The 17,560-nt window shown below is 38.2% G+C and overlaps 1 protein-coding gene and 1 long non-coding RNA gene across 2 annotated transcripts in view; both read right to left on the minus strand.

The window, feature by feature from the left end:
• Positions 1 to 2,589: 2,589 nt before the first annotated feature.
• On the minus strand, positions 2,590 to 7,160 carry LOC121869012. Its single transcript, XR_006089494.1, has 2 exons — positions 5,680 to 7,160; positions 2,590 to 5,450 (listed from the first exon to the last, which is right to left on the minus strand). It is a non-coding gene; the product is annotated as an uncharacterized LOC121869012 (long non-coding RNA).
• Positions 7,161 to 7,222: 62 nt separating this feature from the next.
• The window catches only part of LOC121869013, a 44,589-nt gene continuing 34,251 nt past the window's right edge, over positions 7,223 to 17,560 (minus strand). Inside the window, exons 15-19 of the mRNA XM_042370073.1 lie at positions 15,920 to 16,055; positions 15,201 to 15,311; positions 12,663 to 12,775; positions 11,891 to 12,026; positions 7,223 to 11,505 (exon numbers count right to left, since the gene is read on the minus strand). Of these exons, the coding sequence (XP_042226007.1) occupies positions 11,326 to 11,505; positions 11,891 to 12,026; positions 12,663 to 12,775; positions 15,201 to 15,311; positions 15,920 to 16,055 (676 nt within the window). The 3' untranslated portion in view covers positions 7,223 to 11,325. The remainder of the gene's footprint in view (positions 11,506 to 11,890; positions 12,027 to 12,662; positions 12,776 to 15,200; positions 15,312 to 15,919; positions 16,056 to 17,560) is intronic.

The following is a 17,560-nucleotide window of genomic DNA, read 5'->3' on the forward strand; positions in this document are numbered from 1 at the left end:
CCGCTTACCAGCCAATCAGCAGCGAGTTTCACAGACTGAAAGGTGATTGGCCCGTTACCGCCTTCACCTCAGCCAATCAGCAGCGCCGCTCACTTCACACTTCTCAAACCTGATCCTGCAGAATCACATAAATACTCCAGCCTCATCGTGAAAGTCATTCTACTCAACGCTCTCAAACCAACAAGACCTCTCAACAAGCTACTCATCACACAGCAACTTCCGAGCACTGCACTGTACATACTACAGGTATATATATATATATATATATATATATATATATATATATATATATATATATATATATATATATATATTAAATATATATATATATATATATATATATATATATATATATATATATATATATATATATATATATATATATATATATATATATATATATATATATATATATATTATATATATATATATATATATATATATATATATATATATATATATATATATATATATATATTATAATATATACAGTGAACCCTCACTTAACGCGGTTAATTCAACCCACGGCGGCCCGCGTAAAGTGAACAACATAACATATGGGATTAATTGAAATAGAGACCGGGCCGACCCCCAAACTCCACTTTTTCAGACACAATACCTATGTTGTAGTTAAAATAACTTCTTAAAATTTTATGATGGTATGCACACACAATTAATAATTAAGAGAAATATCAATAATATTAGGTTTTTTAACACTACATTAGTAAAAAAGATGGCTGGGCACCCGGGGATGGGGTGTTGGTTCTGAGGCAGAGGGCAGATTATTGGCCCTCACTTGTATCACTATTCACCACAGAGGCTTGCAGGGCCTCTTTGTCAAACCCCTCAAGGTCCATATCCTATCATTATCACTATCACTGACTTGGGCCAGCTGTGGTGGGTGGCGGGTGAAGAACTCGGTAATGTTTTGATGACTGGGCGACCTTGTGCGCACCCTGCTCGCGCCGCTCTCAGCATAAAAGGGTACACCACGTGGAAAGTAAGCATTCCGGTTTCGGCAGGGTACCGCGTAAACGCGTTAAGTGGGACCGCGTAAAGCGAGGGTTGACTGTATATATATATACACAGGTACTCCCCGACTTATGGTGGGGTTAGGGACCAACATCCAGGTCGTAAGTCGAAATTGTCGTGTCGGAAATGCTTAAATAACACATAAAAAATAAAAAATTTGGGTCTCTTTTTCTTCTCAGCACCACAAAACACTCATTTTTAAGCTTGCCAGCCATTTTAAAGTGAATTACATATGAAAATTTTGTCCGTGTACTGACTTTGGGACTCAAAAATACATAATTTGACCAAATTTTGGTACGACTGAGGCGGTCGTAAGTCGAGTCGGTCTTAAGTCGGGGACTACCTTATATATATATACAGAAAACGCCATTGAAAGTCTCCCTTCTTACCTCCATCCTTAGTGCGAGATCTCCTACATGTACGTACGTATGTGAGCCATACAAAGAGAAATTTGACAACTGGCCACATACACTACGCTTTCGCCTATCCAGTGCGACTTAACTGAATGACTCGGGGGGGGGGGGACCTATTTTTACACGTATTTAAACGTAAAACCAAATCATAATTGAGAAGTGTAAAAATAAACACTGGCAGAAACAGGTTACATCTCTGGGGGTATAATTAAATGGTTAAACAACATACACTACAACTGTGGTACGTCATCATTTTATATACCTTGGGGTAATGAGGTTAAGCAACATAGTAATCAATTTTCTAAGTAAAAGTGTGATGATATACTGTTATGGTAATCCTTTTTTTTATACCAGAACGTTGATAGCTTGATTTTTAACAGCTGAATGTCTCTGATAAAGTAATCCCAAACTTTGCTGTCATCACAGACGTCAAAATTCACCCTTGCCTCATTGTCAGCCTGTAATTCTGACATTTTGAGTGCATAAGACTCAATAAGCAACTCATTGAAATTTGCTGCCATCTGTAAGTATCCGTGGGAAGTAGAGTGAACCAAGCTGAGAACAGTTAAAGGTATACAATATACAAGAGTGTGGAATTTCTGTTGTGAAACGTGTCACCGGGCAAGAAGAGTTAACCCCTTGACCATAATTCATGGTCCCGACTTAATGAGACAGCACCTATCGGCTTTGTCCTTCAGTCCATGACACCTGGATTAAAAAAATAAATAAAAATCACATGTGACTGCTGCAAGACCCAGGTGACCCCATGACCTCTATGCGACCCCTTATGATGCATCTTGTAACCCTGTGTTTGGGAACCACTGTTGTAGAGCAACATTGATTATACCAGTACTCAGGAGTTAAGCAGTGATGCACTGCACTTGGCACATACAAGGTAAGAATGTCATTGGAATTTGACTCGGTACTCTATTTGAACAAGAATTTAATAAATATATCAAAACCTGTAATATACACAAGTAAATTAATGTAAACAATTTACACCTCTGGGTGGTCCAATAGACAAGCTGCCTGATTACCAACCATGGTGGCCCCAGTTTGAACCCAGCACCCAGAGGTGTAAGTTGTTTACAATAATTATTTAAGAAGTTTAAGAGTAGGTGTAGTCATGCAAATAAAACACTACTAAAAAACAAAAACAACTAAAATCTTTATTGATAGGCCTCATTTTATTGATCTAAACAGACTGAAATATGGATGAAAACATTCAGCGATGGCGGCACTCAAATTCAGAAAACTCTGAATACACAAAAAGCTGTAAAAAATTGCATGTAACAAGATGAGAGACAACAAACACTGGCTCAAGTTCTATGGTTCACTTCTCTGCAGACAATGCAGAGTAAGACAACACTGAACTTCAGTATAAATCTATTAACTGGCATACACAGGTAGTCTATTAATTAACAATTATATGACTGACACAATATTTTAATGAAACTTTGGCTTATACAGACATAAAACAAAAGTTATCTGTCCTAGTGAGAAGGTTGTTTATAAGATTATGAAGGGGACTGATTTAAGAGTGTCACTCGTGTCCACCAGACACGAGCGAGCACCTTCAGTAACACCCCACCGTCTTTTATCTCCCTCATACAAATAGCTGAAGGACTCACAGGAGCAGAATACAACACCCTACCCCAGAAAAATGTTTGTAGGGTCACTGGTGTAGGAGGTACAGCTAGACACTGTGGCAGAACAATGCACAGGGAGTTAATGCTGCTGGAATGTCTGGTGAGGCAAGACTCGCCCGGTTATTTCCTCCCCTTTATAAAGTCTGAATACTGTACAAGAACACAGTAACACTTGAAATATTTTATGGGGAATAATGCACAAGGAAAAACTTGCAATAGAAGGTAATACTTAGTTAACAAGTGGTGCTATTTAGATGAGTACTGTATTAGTTGGTAAAAGAATTACCAGTGCTGAATAGTAGAACATGCTTTAAGAAACTGGTAATACAGTTTAAGAATGGCAGTATGGCCAATCTATCTTTACTTTGTATTGGCTAGCAATGGTGGTCAGCGTAAGTTGACAACTAGATAGTACAAGCTGTGATGTCTATAGACATGATAGTGTGATTAGTAAAACCATATTTGGCTTCAGTACAAAGGTAAGCCAAGATAACAACATACACTGAATAGGGAAAAATAAGTAGACAATACGACATCCACAAAAGTCTTCCAATAAAACAGAAACCATAATAAAAGAAGCACAGTACGTACTTAGTACTGTATTACTTATGATCAAGTAGTGGCTGCTAAAAAACCAGGTTCACTGTTGATTACAGAGGTATTTTGTGTAATCCTTTATACTATTCTCATTTAGTGAGGTAGTAAGATCTTGCAGGAGTAGTTTATTAATATGGGTTGAGTGACACAGTACTGTATATGACCGACTCACACACACTACAAGTCAACTTACCACTCCAATCCTTGAACTAAGATACCTTCATAAACCTATCTGCCCCCCTAGGCCCCAAGACACCACCATTATATTACTTACTAAACAAACTTTTATTGCCACTTTGCAACACATTCACACTTTTACCTCCACCCTAGCTGGACTCAGTCTCATGTACTAAATCTACATTATACACTGGCAATATTACATCTCATTTCATTATACTCTCTAGAAATATGAGGAGCCTGTCAACAAGATGTTCAACACAACTAGAAATGTACAAGTGAAAGTAAACCCAATGATGATGCAGACTTTAATAGGTAATGGTCAAGAATGGACCTCACAGGCCAGGTGTGTGTGTGTGTGTGTGTGTAGGGGGGTGAGTGAGATAATTGCAAATCTCAAAAATACGAAAATTACGAGTAAAATACCATATTGAGAACAGCACAAATAATAACGTAACTCATACACTTACATGAAAATGCTTGTAGGTGCTGAGATAATGGAGATCTGGTTAAACTGAATATATGTTCACTCTTAGTAGAGATGATCAATACTGTAGTTTCCTTCACATTTTGTCAATCTTCAACATACCCAACTTAAAAGAGCAAGATTACAAGTTCAGGAACTGTAGACAAATATTTTATTTCTGACACTTACTTGACCTTACACAAGATACTGGGTATAAATAATATAAATAAAATAAAAAGGACATCGACACAACTTATCATTACTGACAAAAGCTAACAGCCTTATGAAACCTTAGCAGCAACCTGAACCCTGCACAATGCAACTATCTTGTGAAACCCACGGTAGACTACAACATATTGTATCAACTTCATGTAACCTAAAGCCTTTTACACAATATATTAACACCATGTAACCTACAGTAGTTTACACAACATACTAACACCGTGTAACCTATAGTAGTTTACACAACATACTAACACCATGTAACCTACAGTAGTTTACACAACATACTAACACCGTGTAACCTACAGTAGTTTACACAACATACTAACACCGTGTAACCTACAGTAGTTTACACAACATACTAACACCGTGTAACCTACAGTAGTTTACACAACATACTAACACCGTGTAACCTACAGTAGTTTACACAACGTACTAACACCGTGTAACCTACAGTAGTTTACACAACGTACTAACACCGTGTAACCTACAGTAGTTTATACAACATACAAACACTGTGTAACCTACAGTAGTTTACACAACATACTAACACCGTGTAACCTACAGTAGTTTACACAACATACTAACACCGTGTAACCTACAGTAGTTTACACAACATACTAACACCGTGTAACCTACAGTAGTTTATACAACATACTAACACCGTGTAATCTACAGTAGTTTACACAACATACTAACACTGTGTAACCTACAGTAGTTTATACAACATACTAACACCGTGTAACCTACAGTAGTTTACACAACATACTAACACTGTGTAACCTACAGTAGTTTACACAACATACTAACACTGTGTAACCTACAGTAGTTTATACAACATACTAACACCGTGTAACCTACAGTAGTTTACACAACATACTAACACCGTGTAACCTACAGTAGTTTACACAACATACTAACACTGTGTAACCTACAGTAGTTTATACAACATACTAACACTGTGTAACCTACAGTAGTTTACACAACATACTAACACCGTGTTAACCTACAGTAGTTTACACAACATACTAACACCGTACACCTACAGTAACCTACAGTAGTTACACAACATACTAACACGTGTAACCTACAGTAGTTACCTGGCGTACTAACACCGTGTAACCTACAGTAGTTTACACAACGTACTAACACCGTGTAACCTACAGTAGTTTACACAACGTACTAACACCGTGTAACCTACAGTAGTTTACACAACGTACTAACACCGTGTAACCTACAGTAGTTTACACAACATACTAACACCGTGTAACTACAGTAGTTTACACAACATACTAACACCGTGTAACCTACAGTAGTTTACACAACATACTAACACCGTGTAACCTACAGTAGTTTACACAACATACTAACACCGTGTAACCTACAGTAGTTTACACAACATACTAACACCGTGTAACCTACAGTAGTTTACACAACATACTAACACCGTGTAACCTACAGTAGTTTACACAACATACTAACACCGTGTAACCTACAGTAGTTTACACAACATACTAACACCGTGTAACCTACAGTAGTTTACACAACATACTAACACCGTGTAACCTACAGTAGTTTACACAACATACTAACTTTGACTGAAGTTGAGGTAATAACAAAAAAAGAAAAGTTCATTTTTAAATTCGAGACTAGAGAGTGACCTATGTGATGCTCTTCTTTCTAGTACAGTACAATACTGTATACTGTGTGTAAGCAGGACATACAGGAAGAAGAGATTTAGTATTCAATAATCATTTTGTAGCGCTTTCCTGCAAGGACTCCATACTTAAGAGACTGAGTGAGATCATTGTTTGTATTGGGTTCATTACTCTAGCTCTCACTGATGCTTTTTGACTAACTGCACATTTATACTTTTATTTCTCTGTGGACTGGAGGTTGTTAGTGCAAGTGATGTTTGGGAGAGCAAGTTTAAAATGTGAACTGGACAAGATGTTTCAGAGAGGATCATTCATGTCATTTAACTTAACACTAAGGCCAGCAATATGATTCTCTAGGTTTAGAATAGGTAAGATCTGAAAGGCACCACTATATATTTTAAACCTCTATCAGAAAACCCAAGTTATATACAAGAAGTAATGAAACAAGACTTTTCTGATACTTGTAATGTTAACATTAACAAAAACTCTTCTTAAATACATATAAAATAGTCCTTGTTGGTGTAATTATCATGAAGTAGCAGACAATTCAGGTTTCAAGACTATTAAAGGTGGTCCTTCCATAAGTTGTCTTCAGTTTGGGAGTTCAGTATTGAGTTTCCGACACAGCCTACTCTGAATCTATGAAAATCAACAGCCTTACTTAACCCAGTGTAAGAAAATACTCACATTTCTGATCCTGAATAATAATACAGTACTGTTAACTCCCAGATAATATGGGATTTTGGAGTATACAGTATTGTAAAGTGAGAAGACTCACGCCCGTATTATCAAACAACATCTTCCCTTGAAGAGGGTCGTCGTGTTTCAACCCAAGTTTTAGTCTAAATGAGTCCTGGGGGACACAGCAGTACAGTACCTAACGGGGTGGTGTGGCGGTAAACTTAACTAATTCCAATATTATAAATTAATTTTATTGGAAAATTAGTTAATTTTACCGCCACACCACCCCGTTAGGTACTGTATTGAGGTGTCCCTCAGGACTCGTTTAGATTAAAACTCGGGTTGAAACACGACGACCCTCTTCAAGGGAAGATGTTGTTTAATAATATGGGCTAACATCTCTCAACCTACCCAACTCAGTTATTTATATCACCTTATGCTCATCTTTTGTGAGTGATGAGGGAGTTATCACTAAGGGAGGGGGGAAGGGTCCAGTTCAGTACAGTATTCACAATAAGGGGTTCACTATAACAGCAAATCAAAGCTCTTCTGGTGAATGCAAAACAGTGGCTGTTAAAAAGCAAAATCACAAACAAAACTGCTAAGCCATTTATTTTTCAGCAGTTACAAACCAAATAAAACCAACCCTGGGCCTGCAAGGTTAGAGTCAGGTTGTCTGCTTCCAAAAAGAAAACACAAATGGCTTAGTGGTTTTGTTTGTGGTACTTCTCCAAAAATTGGCTGTCTTGCAGGGTGAACATAAGGCTCTGAAGATTATAAGCTCAACAAGCTGATCACATCTTGCATATTGTAACTTAACGTACATGAATTCTACTGTTAATGGTATATATCAACACTGACTCACATAGTTCAATATTTCTCACACAGTTACAAAGTATAAATAGTCCAACAACAAGTCAATACAGTATTTAACAAGGAATCAAGATCCTGCAGCTGCCAGTTATTATCACCAAAATAAATAATACCTTACAGAGCTACACGTTAAAGCTGACACATGGAATGACATCGAGTGCTAAGTAAAAAAATTGCATTGTAACGTACTCTTACAAACTACCAAGTATTGTTGCCACTGCTAAATCAACATTCTATACATATCTTTTAATAAATAATACTAAAAAATACATACAAATTTATGTACATAACATTCAAACATTTTTTTTCAATAAACAATTCTGGTTTTCTCATTCCCAAAGAAAACATTGATCAACAAGTTAGCAATTATTTCTTTGATTCAAGTGGCAAGTATTGTATACATGTAAAGGTCAACCAACGACTTGCATATATCTTTTATAACATGCTGAAAGTCACTAAGCATGTTTGGCTGTTTTATAATAAGCTGTAGACAGACAGTACAAATGTCTTCTTCAAGCTGATAATAATACACATCATTATTATCAAGCAGAGGAGGTACACAGTGAAAAGGTACACATGTTTATACTCAAGATGAGAAAGGCAAACATGGATCATCCCACAGTGTACAGTAAGAGAACAAATGTGTACAGTACAGTAATCTTAAAGCAAGAACGGTACTCATGTGTGTTCTTAAAAGTGGTACTGTTTGTTCTCTAGGTCAGGCTGGTACAATGTTGTCTATGTCAGGATGGTACAATGTTGGACTGGTTAGGTTTAGGCTAGGCTATGCTAGACTAAGTTAGGTGAGAATAAGTTTACCTTTGTTTATTTTCACATCAATATTTGTCCTCTAAAATATGACAATAGAACTTTATCGTTTATAATGAGGATGAAGCACCTACTTAAGGCTCCCACATTAAAGCATCACGCTCATCAGGATTATCTTACCCAGTGTACAGATGTAACTGATGGATTACTTATTAGTTTCAAGACTGTCAAAGACTAATGGAACACAAGACTGGAGCTCCATAAGATCATTCTAGTGTTGAGGTGACATTCTGGTAAAATTATAAAAAATAAATAAAATAAATAAAAATCACCAATATCAGATGGAGAGAAAGATGGTTATTGAATGTTATTGAAAAGAGGCCAACTACAGTAGTATAGTGTTGTATGGGGGGTAGAAGAATTGCTGTGGAATGATATTAAGAAGTTATATATTACCCTGTGTTACTATCGACATTCAAGAGAAATAATATGTTAGTTTAAGGAAAAGAACACCAAGGAAAATGATGATTGTGTGTCATCAAGAAAAGTTGCACATCCTTTAGGTTAAGCTAGGGTTAGGTTAGGTTAGGTTAGTGTTTGGTTAAGCCTTTGTGAGGAATGTTGAAAAAATTCATCATGCAATATTTAGGACCAGGGTAAGAACACCAAGATCCCAAGAAATTAATTATTTTTCCCATTTTTTTGTTACATATTCATTTTATAAACATGTTTCATATAATATATACAGTATATATAGTATATATTTTTTTTAAATATATGCTTACCACAGAGGGCTTGTAACTGTAATTCTTATATACATCTTAATGGACTGGGTTAGGTCAAGTCAGGTGATGGGCTTTTACTGGGCTAGCCTTCTAAGTTAAGCTGAATGGAAGGATAAAAATATGAATTTCATCTCAAGAGAACTGTACACACACACAAGACACACATATATATATTTGTATTAAGAGTACTGGAAATAACTTCTGCTTTATGTGTTGTGGACAAGTTAATGATTGTTAACACTGATATGAATGATTTTATATTAATTATGAAAGTAAATTATTTAAGATATTACCATGATGAACTCCTCTCCTATACATTAAGCACTGACCACCATGATGCAAAAAACGTCTGCAAGATTAAGTTTATCAAGCGACTCATCAAAAAACAGAGTCTTGAGACCTTCAGTGAGTTACAAATATACTTCTGAAACAAACATTTGCAATAATGTATCATAGGAGGGTGACAGATGTGCTCATGACACCACCATAAGCATTGATGAAGCATTATGTTGGTGTATGTAGAAATTAATGAGTCGAATTTTGGGGGTCAGGTTTTAAGGGACAGGCTTTAGAGGTCAGGCTTTAAGGGACAGGCATTAGGGGGCAGGCTTTAGGAGTTAAGTTTTAGGGGTCAGGCTTTAAGGTACAGGCTTTAGAGGTCAGGCTTTAGGAAATATATTTTAGGGACCAAACTTTAAGGGACAGGCTTTAGAAGGCTTGAAGAGTCACACTTTAGTGGTCATGCTTCAAGGATCAGGCTTTAGCAGTCAGGCTTTAGGGGCTAGGCTCTGTAGAACATTGTCTTAGTATTCCCTCAGGTCATTTTAGAGGTGAATAAAAGGCTGTAAAGATGGTGAGAGCCTTCAAACTGGTGCAGCTTTTGAGAATGTTGTAGGATTGATAGACAGAGAGGCAGGCAGACAGATAGACAGACAGACAGACAGACATCAGCTCTACAGCCCCCTTGACCAGTGTAAATGCCCCCATAAACATGATGAACAGTTGAAGTACCTTTCATATCACAAGGGGGAATGAAAGCAATACAAATGTTCAGTATCGACAAGTCACGCTGATAGTAGTGGTGCAATGTTTGTTAAAGAGATCTGAATTTGTGCAAAATATTGAAGCTAGTGCAAAGTGAGTCGTGTCTTTTTGCAGTGGGTGCCAAAGGATTATATTATGTGGAAAATGGTACAATTGTTAGCATACATTTGGGGCATTTCAATAAGCATGCAATGTTAGCTAATAATAGGTTCAACAGCCCCTCAGTACAGACTATTCATTTTATCTTTAGAATCTCTCAAAGCCATTAAGAAATTCTGTATAAAATTTTAATGAAATATTATGAAGTAGAAAATGTTCCTCTACAGGGTATGTCCGAGGCTCAAAGTTGGCATGACACTTATTTTAAATGTCAAAACAGATTCCCAAGAACAGCATCACACACACTTGGGTTCCCTGATATGACTCCCTTAATGTGAGTGTTAGCCGTGCCCCTTATTACACTACAGAAATGTTAACAAGGTTGAAGAGCCCTTTATCAACTACTATGATATGGTTGCTGCATATTTGAACTAAAAAACACAAATGCTTCTTTGAATCATTTTACAATATGTTCCTTTAACATAAATTGCTTCTCCTTCAAAGATGGTTAATTCATAAGCCTCTTTAGATCAGTGTTGGAGACTGTAGTTAGGAAATTATAAATGGATAATTAAGTGTAGCAAAAGTGTTACTAAGGGTGTACAATACAGTACAGTAATGTGACAACCACACCAAAAATATAAGGAGAAATTATTTTGTATTGTTCACTTTTTCATGATCACACGAAAGTCTCGGTAAATTACAGTAATGACAAAATTGTGTATGAAACGTACTTACAGTACAGTATTTTGATATATAGCCTTAACTGCAATACAGTATACTATATTGAAGAGAGATTCCACTGTAATAAGTACCATGATATTAAAAAATAATTTCTACATTGATATGATAATGTAACAACTATGACGAAGAAGCAAAGAAGAAATTGAGTGCTCGGTTGACATCATAATCAGCGGCGAGCGTGATCTGGACGAGCCTGGAGCGAGGTACCTGTTGGCCTACGATCTCTCTCAGCTGCTGCACCACCGACTCCACTCTGCTGTTGCTGCTCTCCACACTTTGCTCACCTCCAAAACCGTACTGTAATGTACATGTCCAGTAATGAAAAAACTCATAGCAGTACATACAGGTGTATATAACAGATAAATATAATAAATAGGCAGTCAAGGCTCTGGGACCTTCTTTAACTTTCACACTAATTCCCAGTATGATAGAGCAGAAACTTCATATGGGAGATGGCCAGCCTTGTTCACACCATGCACCATAACATCCCTAAACACACACACACACACACACGCATGCACACACGCACACACACACACCTAAATACATGCACACATCTACAGCAAACAAACAAACACGTGCATACACACACACACATATATATTCCTTAAATGTTGATAATAATAGAGACAATGTTGAAGACTAGAGTATTGTTGTTTGTGTGACACAGAAGCTACATCACCTGCAGCCCTGGGATGAGACTGACTTGATCATCAGTGAGGGGGTCAGTGGAGGACACAGAGAGGGGACTGTCCTCACCTCCTGTGCCCTCACCACCAACCAGCATCTCCTCCCCTATGGCTCCTGAACACCACTTTCTGTAAACAGATTATTATTTTATAGCTGAATGTATCATACACTCAGTTACATTAAATAAAATCTGCTACAATAATGGCAGGTAAGTCCCCACCAGCCTACTGTACAGATAAGTCTAAAGGGGTACATCACTGGACAATGAGAATATAAGAAGTTCATTCCCGAAGTTACCTGATGCAGTACCTTGTTGTGATACAGTATATCCATACGTTAGGCTTAGTTATAATGTAGCAATATTTGTTGGAGTCACTGTGTTTATAGCTCCCAGATGCACAGAGAAACGTGTATGAGCAACTTATGCCATCCTGTAACCCCTTTCTGTGAGGGCAGGAGACGATGGAATACTCTACATGCAGAATAACAAACCAGTATTGACAAACTCTGACAAACATTCCTTGTGGGACACATTTTCATGACTGTATCACAGCAGTTACACAAGCTCTAATTTTGCTTAAAAAACTGCTATTGGTCAAATCTATATCAACACCACAGAGAGTGAAAGGTCACAGCTAAGTACACATGGCACATGTACAGTACTGTTCTGTGTTTCAGTCCCAATCCATGTACATCTTCATAATGAAGGGAGCTACAACATCAATATCCTTGTTGGTGAGAGTAAACAATGCAAACAAACCCACCTGTGTTTGCCCAGAGCCATGGTGAGGTGCTGCCGTAGGTCTTCTGGCAACTGGCCCAGCGTCTCTCCCTCCAGCACTACAGCGCTCACCACACAGTGATGCACACACACCTCCTGCAATGGTAACTTGTCTTAACTATGGGCTGATATATGAGCTAAGCCCTTAACTGCTGGCTCAACAATTCCTATTCCACCCTCTTATATGTACAAATAGAATAAAAGGAACATGAAACTTCCACTGATGTAGGAATACTTTGGGGGGGTAAGGTCATGTTAGGTTAGGTTAGCATTAGGGTGGTTAATCTTCAGGTGCAATAAGCTGGGGCGTATGGAACAATATAGTGGAATATGGTGGTGGAAAGTATGGAACAGCACAGCAGAATGTGGTGGTGGAAAGTATGGAACACAGTGGAATGTGGAGGTGGACATGAAGGAATGTGGCGGTGCAGGGAACTAAGTAAGGGTACGACACGAGTAAGGTTCTGTCAAAAGAAATGGTAGATCCCAGGAAATGAAGTTAAAAAATTTGCCCTAATTCACAATCATATCTCTGTGTCTATATGTATGTCAAGAACAATATTGGAGAAGAAAGTGTGCATTAGTTAACTGCAGTGACGACTGAGTGAGTACCCATGCACCAAGCAAAGACTAGCGTAGGTTGTGGTCCTGCCTTTAAACCAATTATAAGCTACATGGAATCATTATCACATTAGTTAGACGCACTTAAGTTTTTATTAGTACAGTATAGTCTGGATTTACGCGGTTTTTGTTAACGCGTTTGGTCATTTACGCGGTGCCTTGCCAGAATGAAATGTTTTAATTATGCGGTAAATTTGGTCATTTATTCGGGAAGCGGCGCAGGCAGGGTGCGCACAAGGTCGCCCAGTCATCAAAACACTACCGAGTTCTTCACCCGCCACCCACCACAGCCGGCCCAAGTCAGTGATAGTGATAGTGAGGATATGGACTTATATGGAATTTGATGGGTTTGACAAAGAAGCCCTGCAAGCCTCTGTGGTGGATAGTGATACAATTGATACAAATGATACAGGTGAGGGCCAATAATCTGCCCTCTGCCTCGGAACCAACCCCCCATCCCCATATGCCCAGCCATCTTTTCTACTAATGTAAGTGTTAAAAAATCTAATATTATTGATATTTCTCTTAATTATTAATTGTGTGTGCATACCATCATAAAATTAAGATGTTATTTTGACTACAAGGTACATATAAGTGTCGGAATAAGTGGAGTTTAGGGGTCGGCCCAGTCTCTATTTCAATTAATCCCATATGTGATGTTGTTTCATTTACGCGTTTCTCGTTTTACGCGGGCCTCCACGGGTTCAATTGACCGCATAAATCCAGAGTATACTGTATATTCTAATATACTGTACAGTACTGCCGTTTACAATTAGACTTCGTGAAATAATGCCATCACCCTATCACAGTGTAATATTAAAATTTATTGTATGGCATAAGCATTATTCATTGTAATAATATGTGCATCATGTGAAATAACAATTTATAACTTACTGAAATTAAGAGTTATCTGCTAAGTCTCTCTTAATACACTGTACTGTACTAATGAAGGCAGGAGATAAATGATCTTCACTCATGGTTAATCTCAAGTACCATTTAATTACTTTTACTTTACTAAATGTTCTTTCTGCTCCACCTGTTCAAAAGCAGACTGTATCTAATATCTGGTACAAAATGTCAACATTGGGGTAAGCTGTATCTTGTACTGTCTCCCTACTTTTACCGTGCTTCCTTTACTTGACCTTTTCTTCCCTACAAACACTGGAGCTGCCTGTGGAAAACGCACTGTCGTAATCAATATTTCCCTGAGAACTATGCATAAAATATTGCCCGATAGAAGGGTGAAAGTAGAGGTGGATCTGGGGGGTGATGGCTGTTTGTCCAGACTCCACTTTTCATCATAAAATTCCAATACTTTTTCTTTAATGCAGTATTGTACTCAGTTATATTAAATTATAGTAAAAAGTAATTACCATAAATATCTCCTAATATGCACATGGCCTCAAAATGCCCACCATATTGGTCAGATTTCAACAAATTTCCAGTTGGGTTGACTGTTGGGCTGACTGTGTCCCCTCACCCACATCTTCTTGGACTCCTTCCCCCTTTTGATATTCCTGGACCCTCCCCCGTGAGTGAGAGCCACGTGTTGCCTATGGACAGAGTGGCCCCATATTGACGAGTTATAATGTATCGTGAATATATGTAAACAAACCTGCATGAATGAACGTGTACTGTACGAGTTGCACCTGGTGGCTGGGGCTGCCTAACCATTAGACGCTTCTCTCTCTCTACACACAGACACAACTTACATGTACAACCTGTTGGTGTTAATATGATAAGACCTTGCAGAAGTTATTTAAGGAAGAAACAATCAGAAGGTAAAAATGTATGAGGAAGACAAGACAGGAAATGAAAGATTAAACCCTGGTCCTTCTGCTGCTGAACCCCATAAGGAACACATCACATATAAGCTCCTTTAAAAGAGAGGAGAACGTACTTTGAGGTGGGTTGCATTGCAGTGGTGGGCGACGGTGAGCAACGGTACTACCGAGTCATCGTCAACGTGCTGCTCAAGGCCTGACTCAACAAGTAGCTTCAGTGCGTCCACCTGTACACAAAACACTAATTCAATAATAATAATAATAATAATAATAATAATAATAATAATACATACATACACACTGTAAACTCGCTACAAAATGTAAAAATTTTGGGGCTGACAAAATGATACAACGGACAAAGGACTCTGATAACCCAACCGAGACAGGTGGAGTCGCAGTGTTCATTTTGACATCCACTGGACCCCCACCTTTCCGATACTTTCTGTAGCGCGTGTATTTGGAAAACCGTGCAATTACTAGTTAGACAATGATGTGGAAACCCTGTGACAAGTACACACCAAGCTTCACTGAAATATCTTTTATACAGTACAGCACCAGTTTTGAGATTACACAGCTAAAAAAAAAAACACACTGAACTGTCAAAGGAGTGATGGATGTACAGGGCAATTACTACAGGAGTGATATGGTTATCATACGTTTTATTTTTTTTAGGCCTCAAGAGTATTACAATAGAGTGTCACATACCACATAATGATCAGCCAACCACATACCCCATAATGATCAGCCAACCACATACCCCATAATGATCAGCCAACCACATACCCCATAATGATCAGCCAACCACATACCCCATAATGATCAGCCAACCACATACCCCATAATGATCAGCCAACACAAGCAGGTCCACCAGCTGGTCAGGGGGCAGGCTGCTGCACTCCACATGGCCAGCGTACAAAAATCCCAGTAGCAGTTGGAAGGTCTGGACGCTGCACCCGTGAACCACTATACACCTGGGGACACACAAGACTACTGTGAAATAACAAGTAGTTTAAGTTTCTCTTGTAAATTATGTGGCAGACAGGAAATTATTAAGTATTATGTCAAGAGATATTGAATCACCTCAAGATTAGCCCCCAGCTTTAATTCACCTGAAGATTAGCCCCCAGCTTTAATTCACCTGAAGATTACCCCCCAGCTTTAATTCACCTGAAGATGAACTCCCCAGCTTCAATTCAGCTGAAGATTAGCCCCCAGCTTAAATTCACCTCAAGATTAGCCCAGAGTTTTAATTCACCTGAAGATTATCTCCCCAGCTTTAATTCACCTGAAGATTAACCATCCTAATGCTACCTTGGGAGGGGGGGTTAGGTTAGGTAGAGGTAGGTTTAGTTAGACTAGATTAGGTTAGCATTGGGGTGTCTAATCTTCAGGTGATCCAAGAAGTCTACTGCTGTCTAAGGATGGATGAATGAAGAGGACTGTACAAGCCTCCTTATTACATGAACATAGTGGTTTTTGTATGTCAGGAGAACACACAATGAAGGGTTAAGTATCCACTGTACTGGACTAAAGAAATACCTTGTACTGTACTATACATTGTTGGCGAGATGATATAATAAATAATATATGAATGTTCTTAGGTTATACTTGAAGGACCTCAGGATATATGAACAACAAGCACAAATAATTTCTCCATTGTCCTGGTGTGTGAGGAGTAAAAGACGAGAGGGGAAGACATCTGTGTTTACGGCAGTCTAGTCATGTACGGGTGATGACCGGTGGGGTACGGTAATACGTGCGGCATCTGGAGTCCAAGAGCAGTTTTATAACACTGGACCCATGACTGTGATCTCTCTATTCTTGTCAGAGATCTTACACCATCTACAGGGTGACTCAACAAATGTGTACACACTGGCTTATATATTTTTGTGGAGATAACATGAATGCCTGTACAGTACATGTTACAATAAGAGCATTGTCTTCACTTGTTAATGTGTGAAGCCTCCCACAAGTGAGGAGTATGCACCAGATATATATATATACAGTATATATATATATACCTTATCTTGATTGGCCAATAACAAGCATAGTTAGTTATTTATTGACTGCCATCCCTTGAAGATAACTGGACTGCTTCAGCCAAATGAACTCTTGCCTTTGCATCACTCAATACAGTAGTATAAGAAATATGGATTTGCACCCAACAGTTATGGAAACCATCAGCCACTACAGCAGCACTCCAAGAGGTGGTGTTACTGGAGTCCTTCAGAAGTAATATCCATACTGTACTAAGTTTGATGAATCTACAGTATTACTGTACTGTACCAGCATCCTTCTAATACAGTACATGATTATACACTGAACTGTATAAAGATATATGATTACCTTTGTATATTTTGGCTACACATTAAATATATGAGAAAATGTGTGCTGTATGAAGTGTCTCTACTTCTTCATTCAGATCTTTTCTGTCTATCATCACTCTCCCCTAACAGTGTCTCCATTATTTTTCATG

The sequence above is a fragment of the Homarus americanus genome, unplaced genomic scaffold, assembly GCF_018991925.1.
Source record: "Homarus americanus isolate GMGI-L3 unplaced genomic scaffold, GMGI_Hamer_2.0 scaffold24694, whole genome shotgun sequence".
NCBI lineage: Eukaryota > Metazoa > Arthropoda > Malacostraca > Decapoda > Nephropidae > Homarus > Homarus americanus.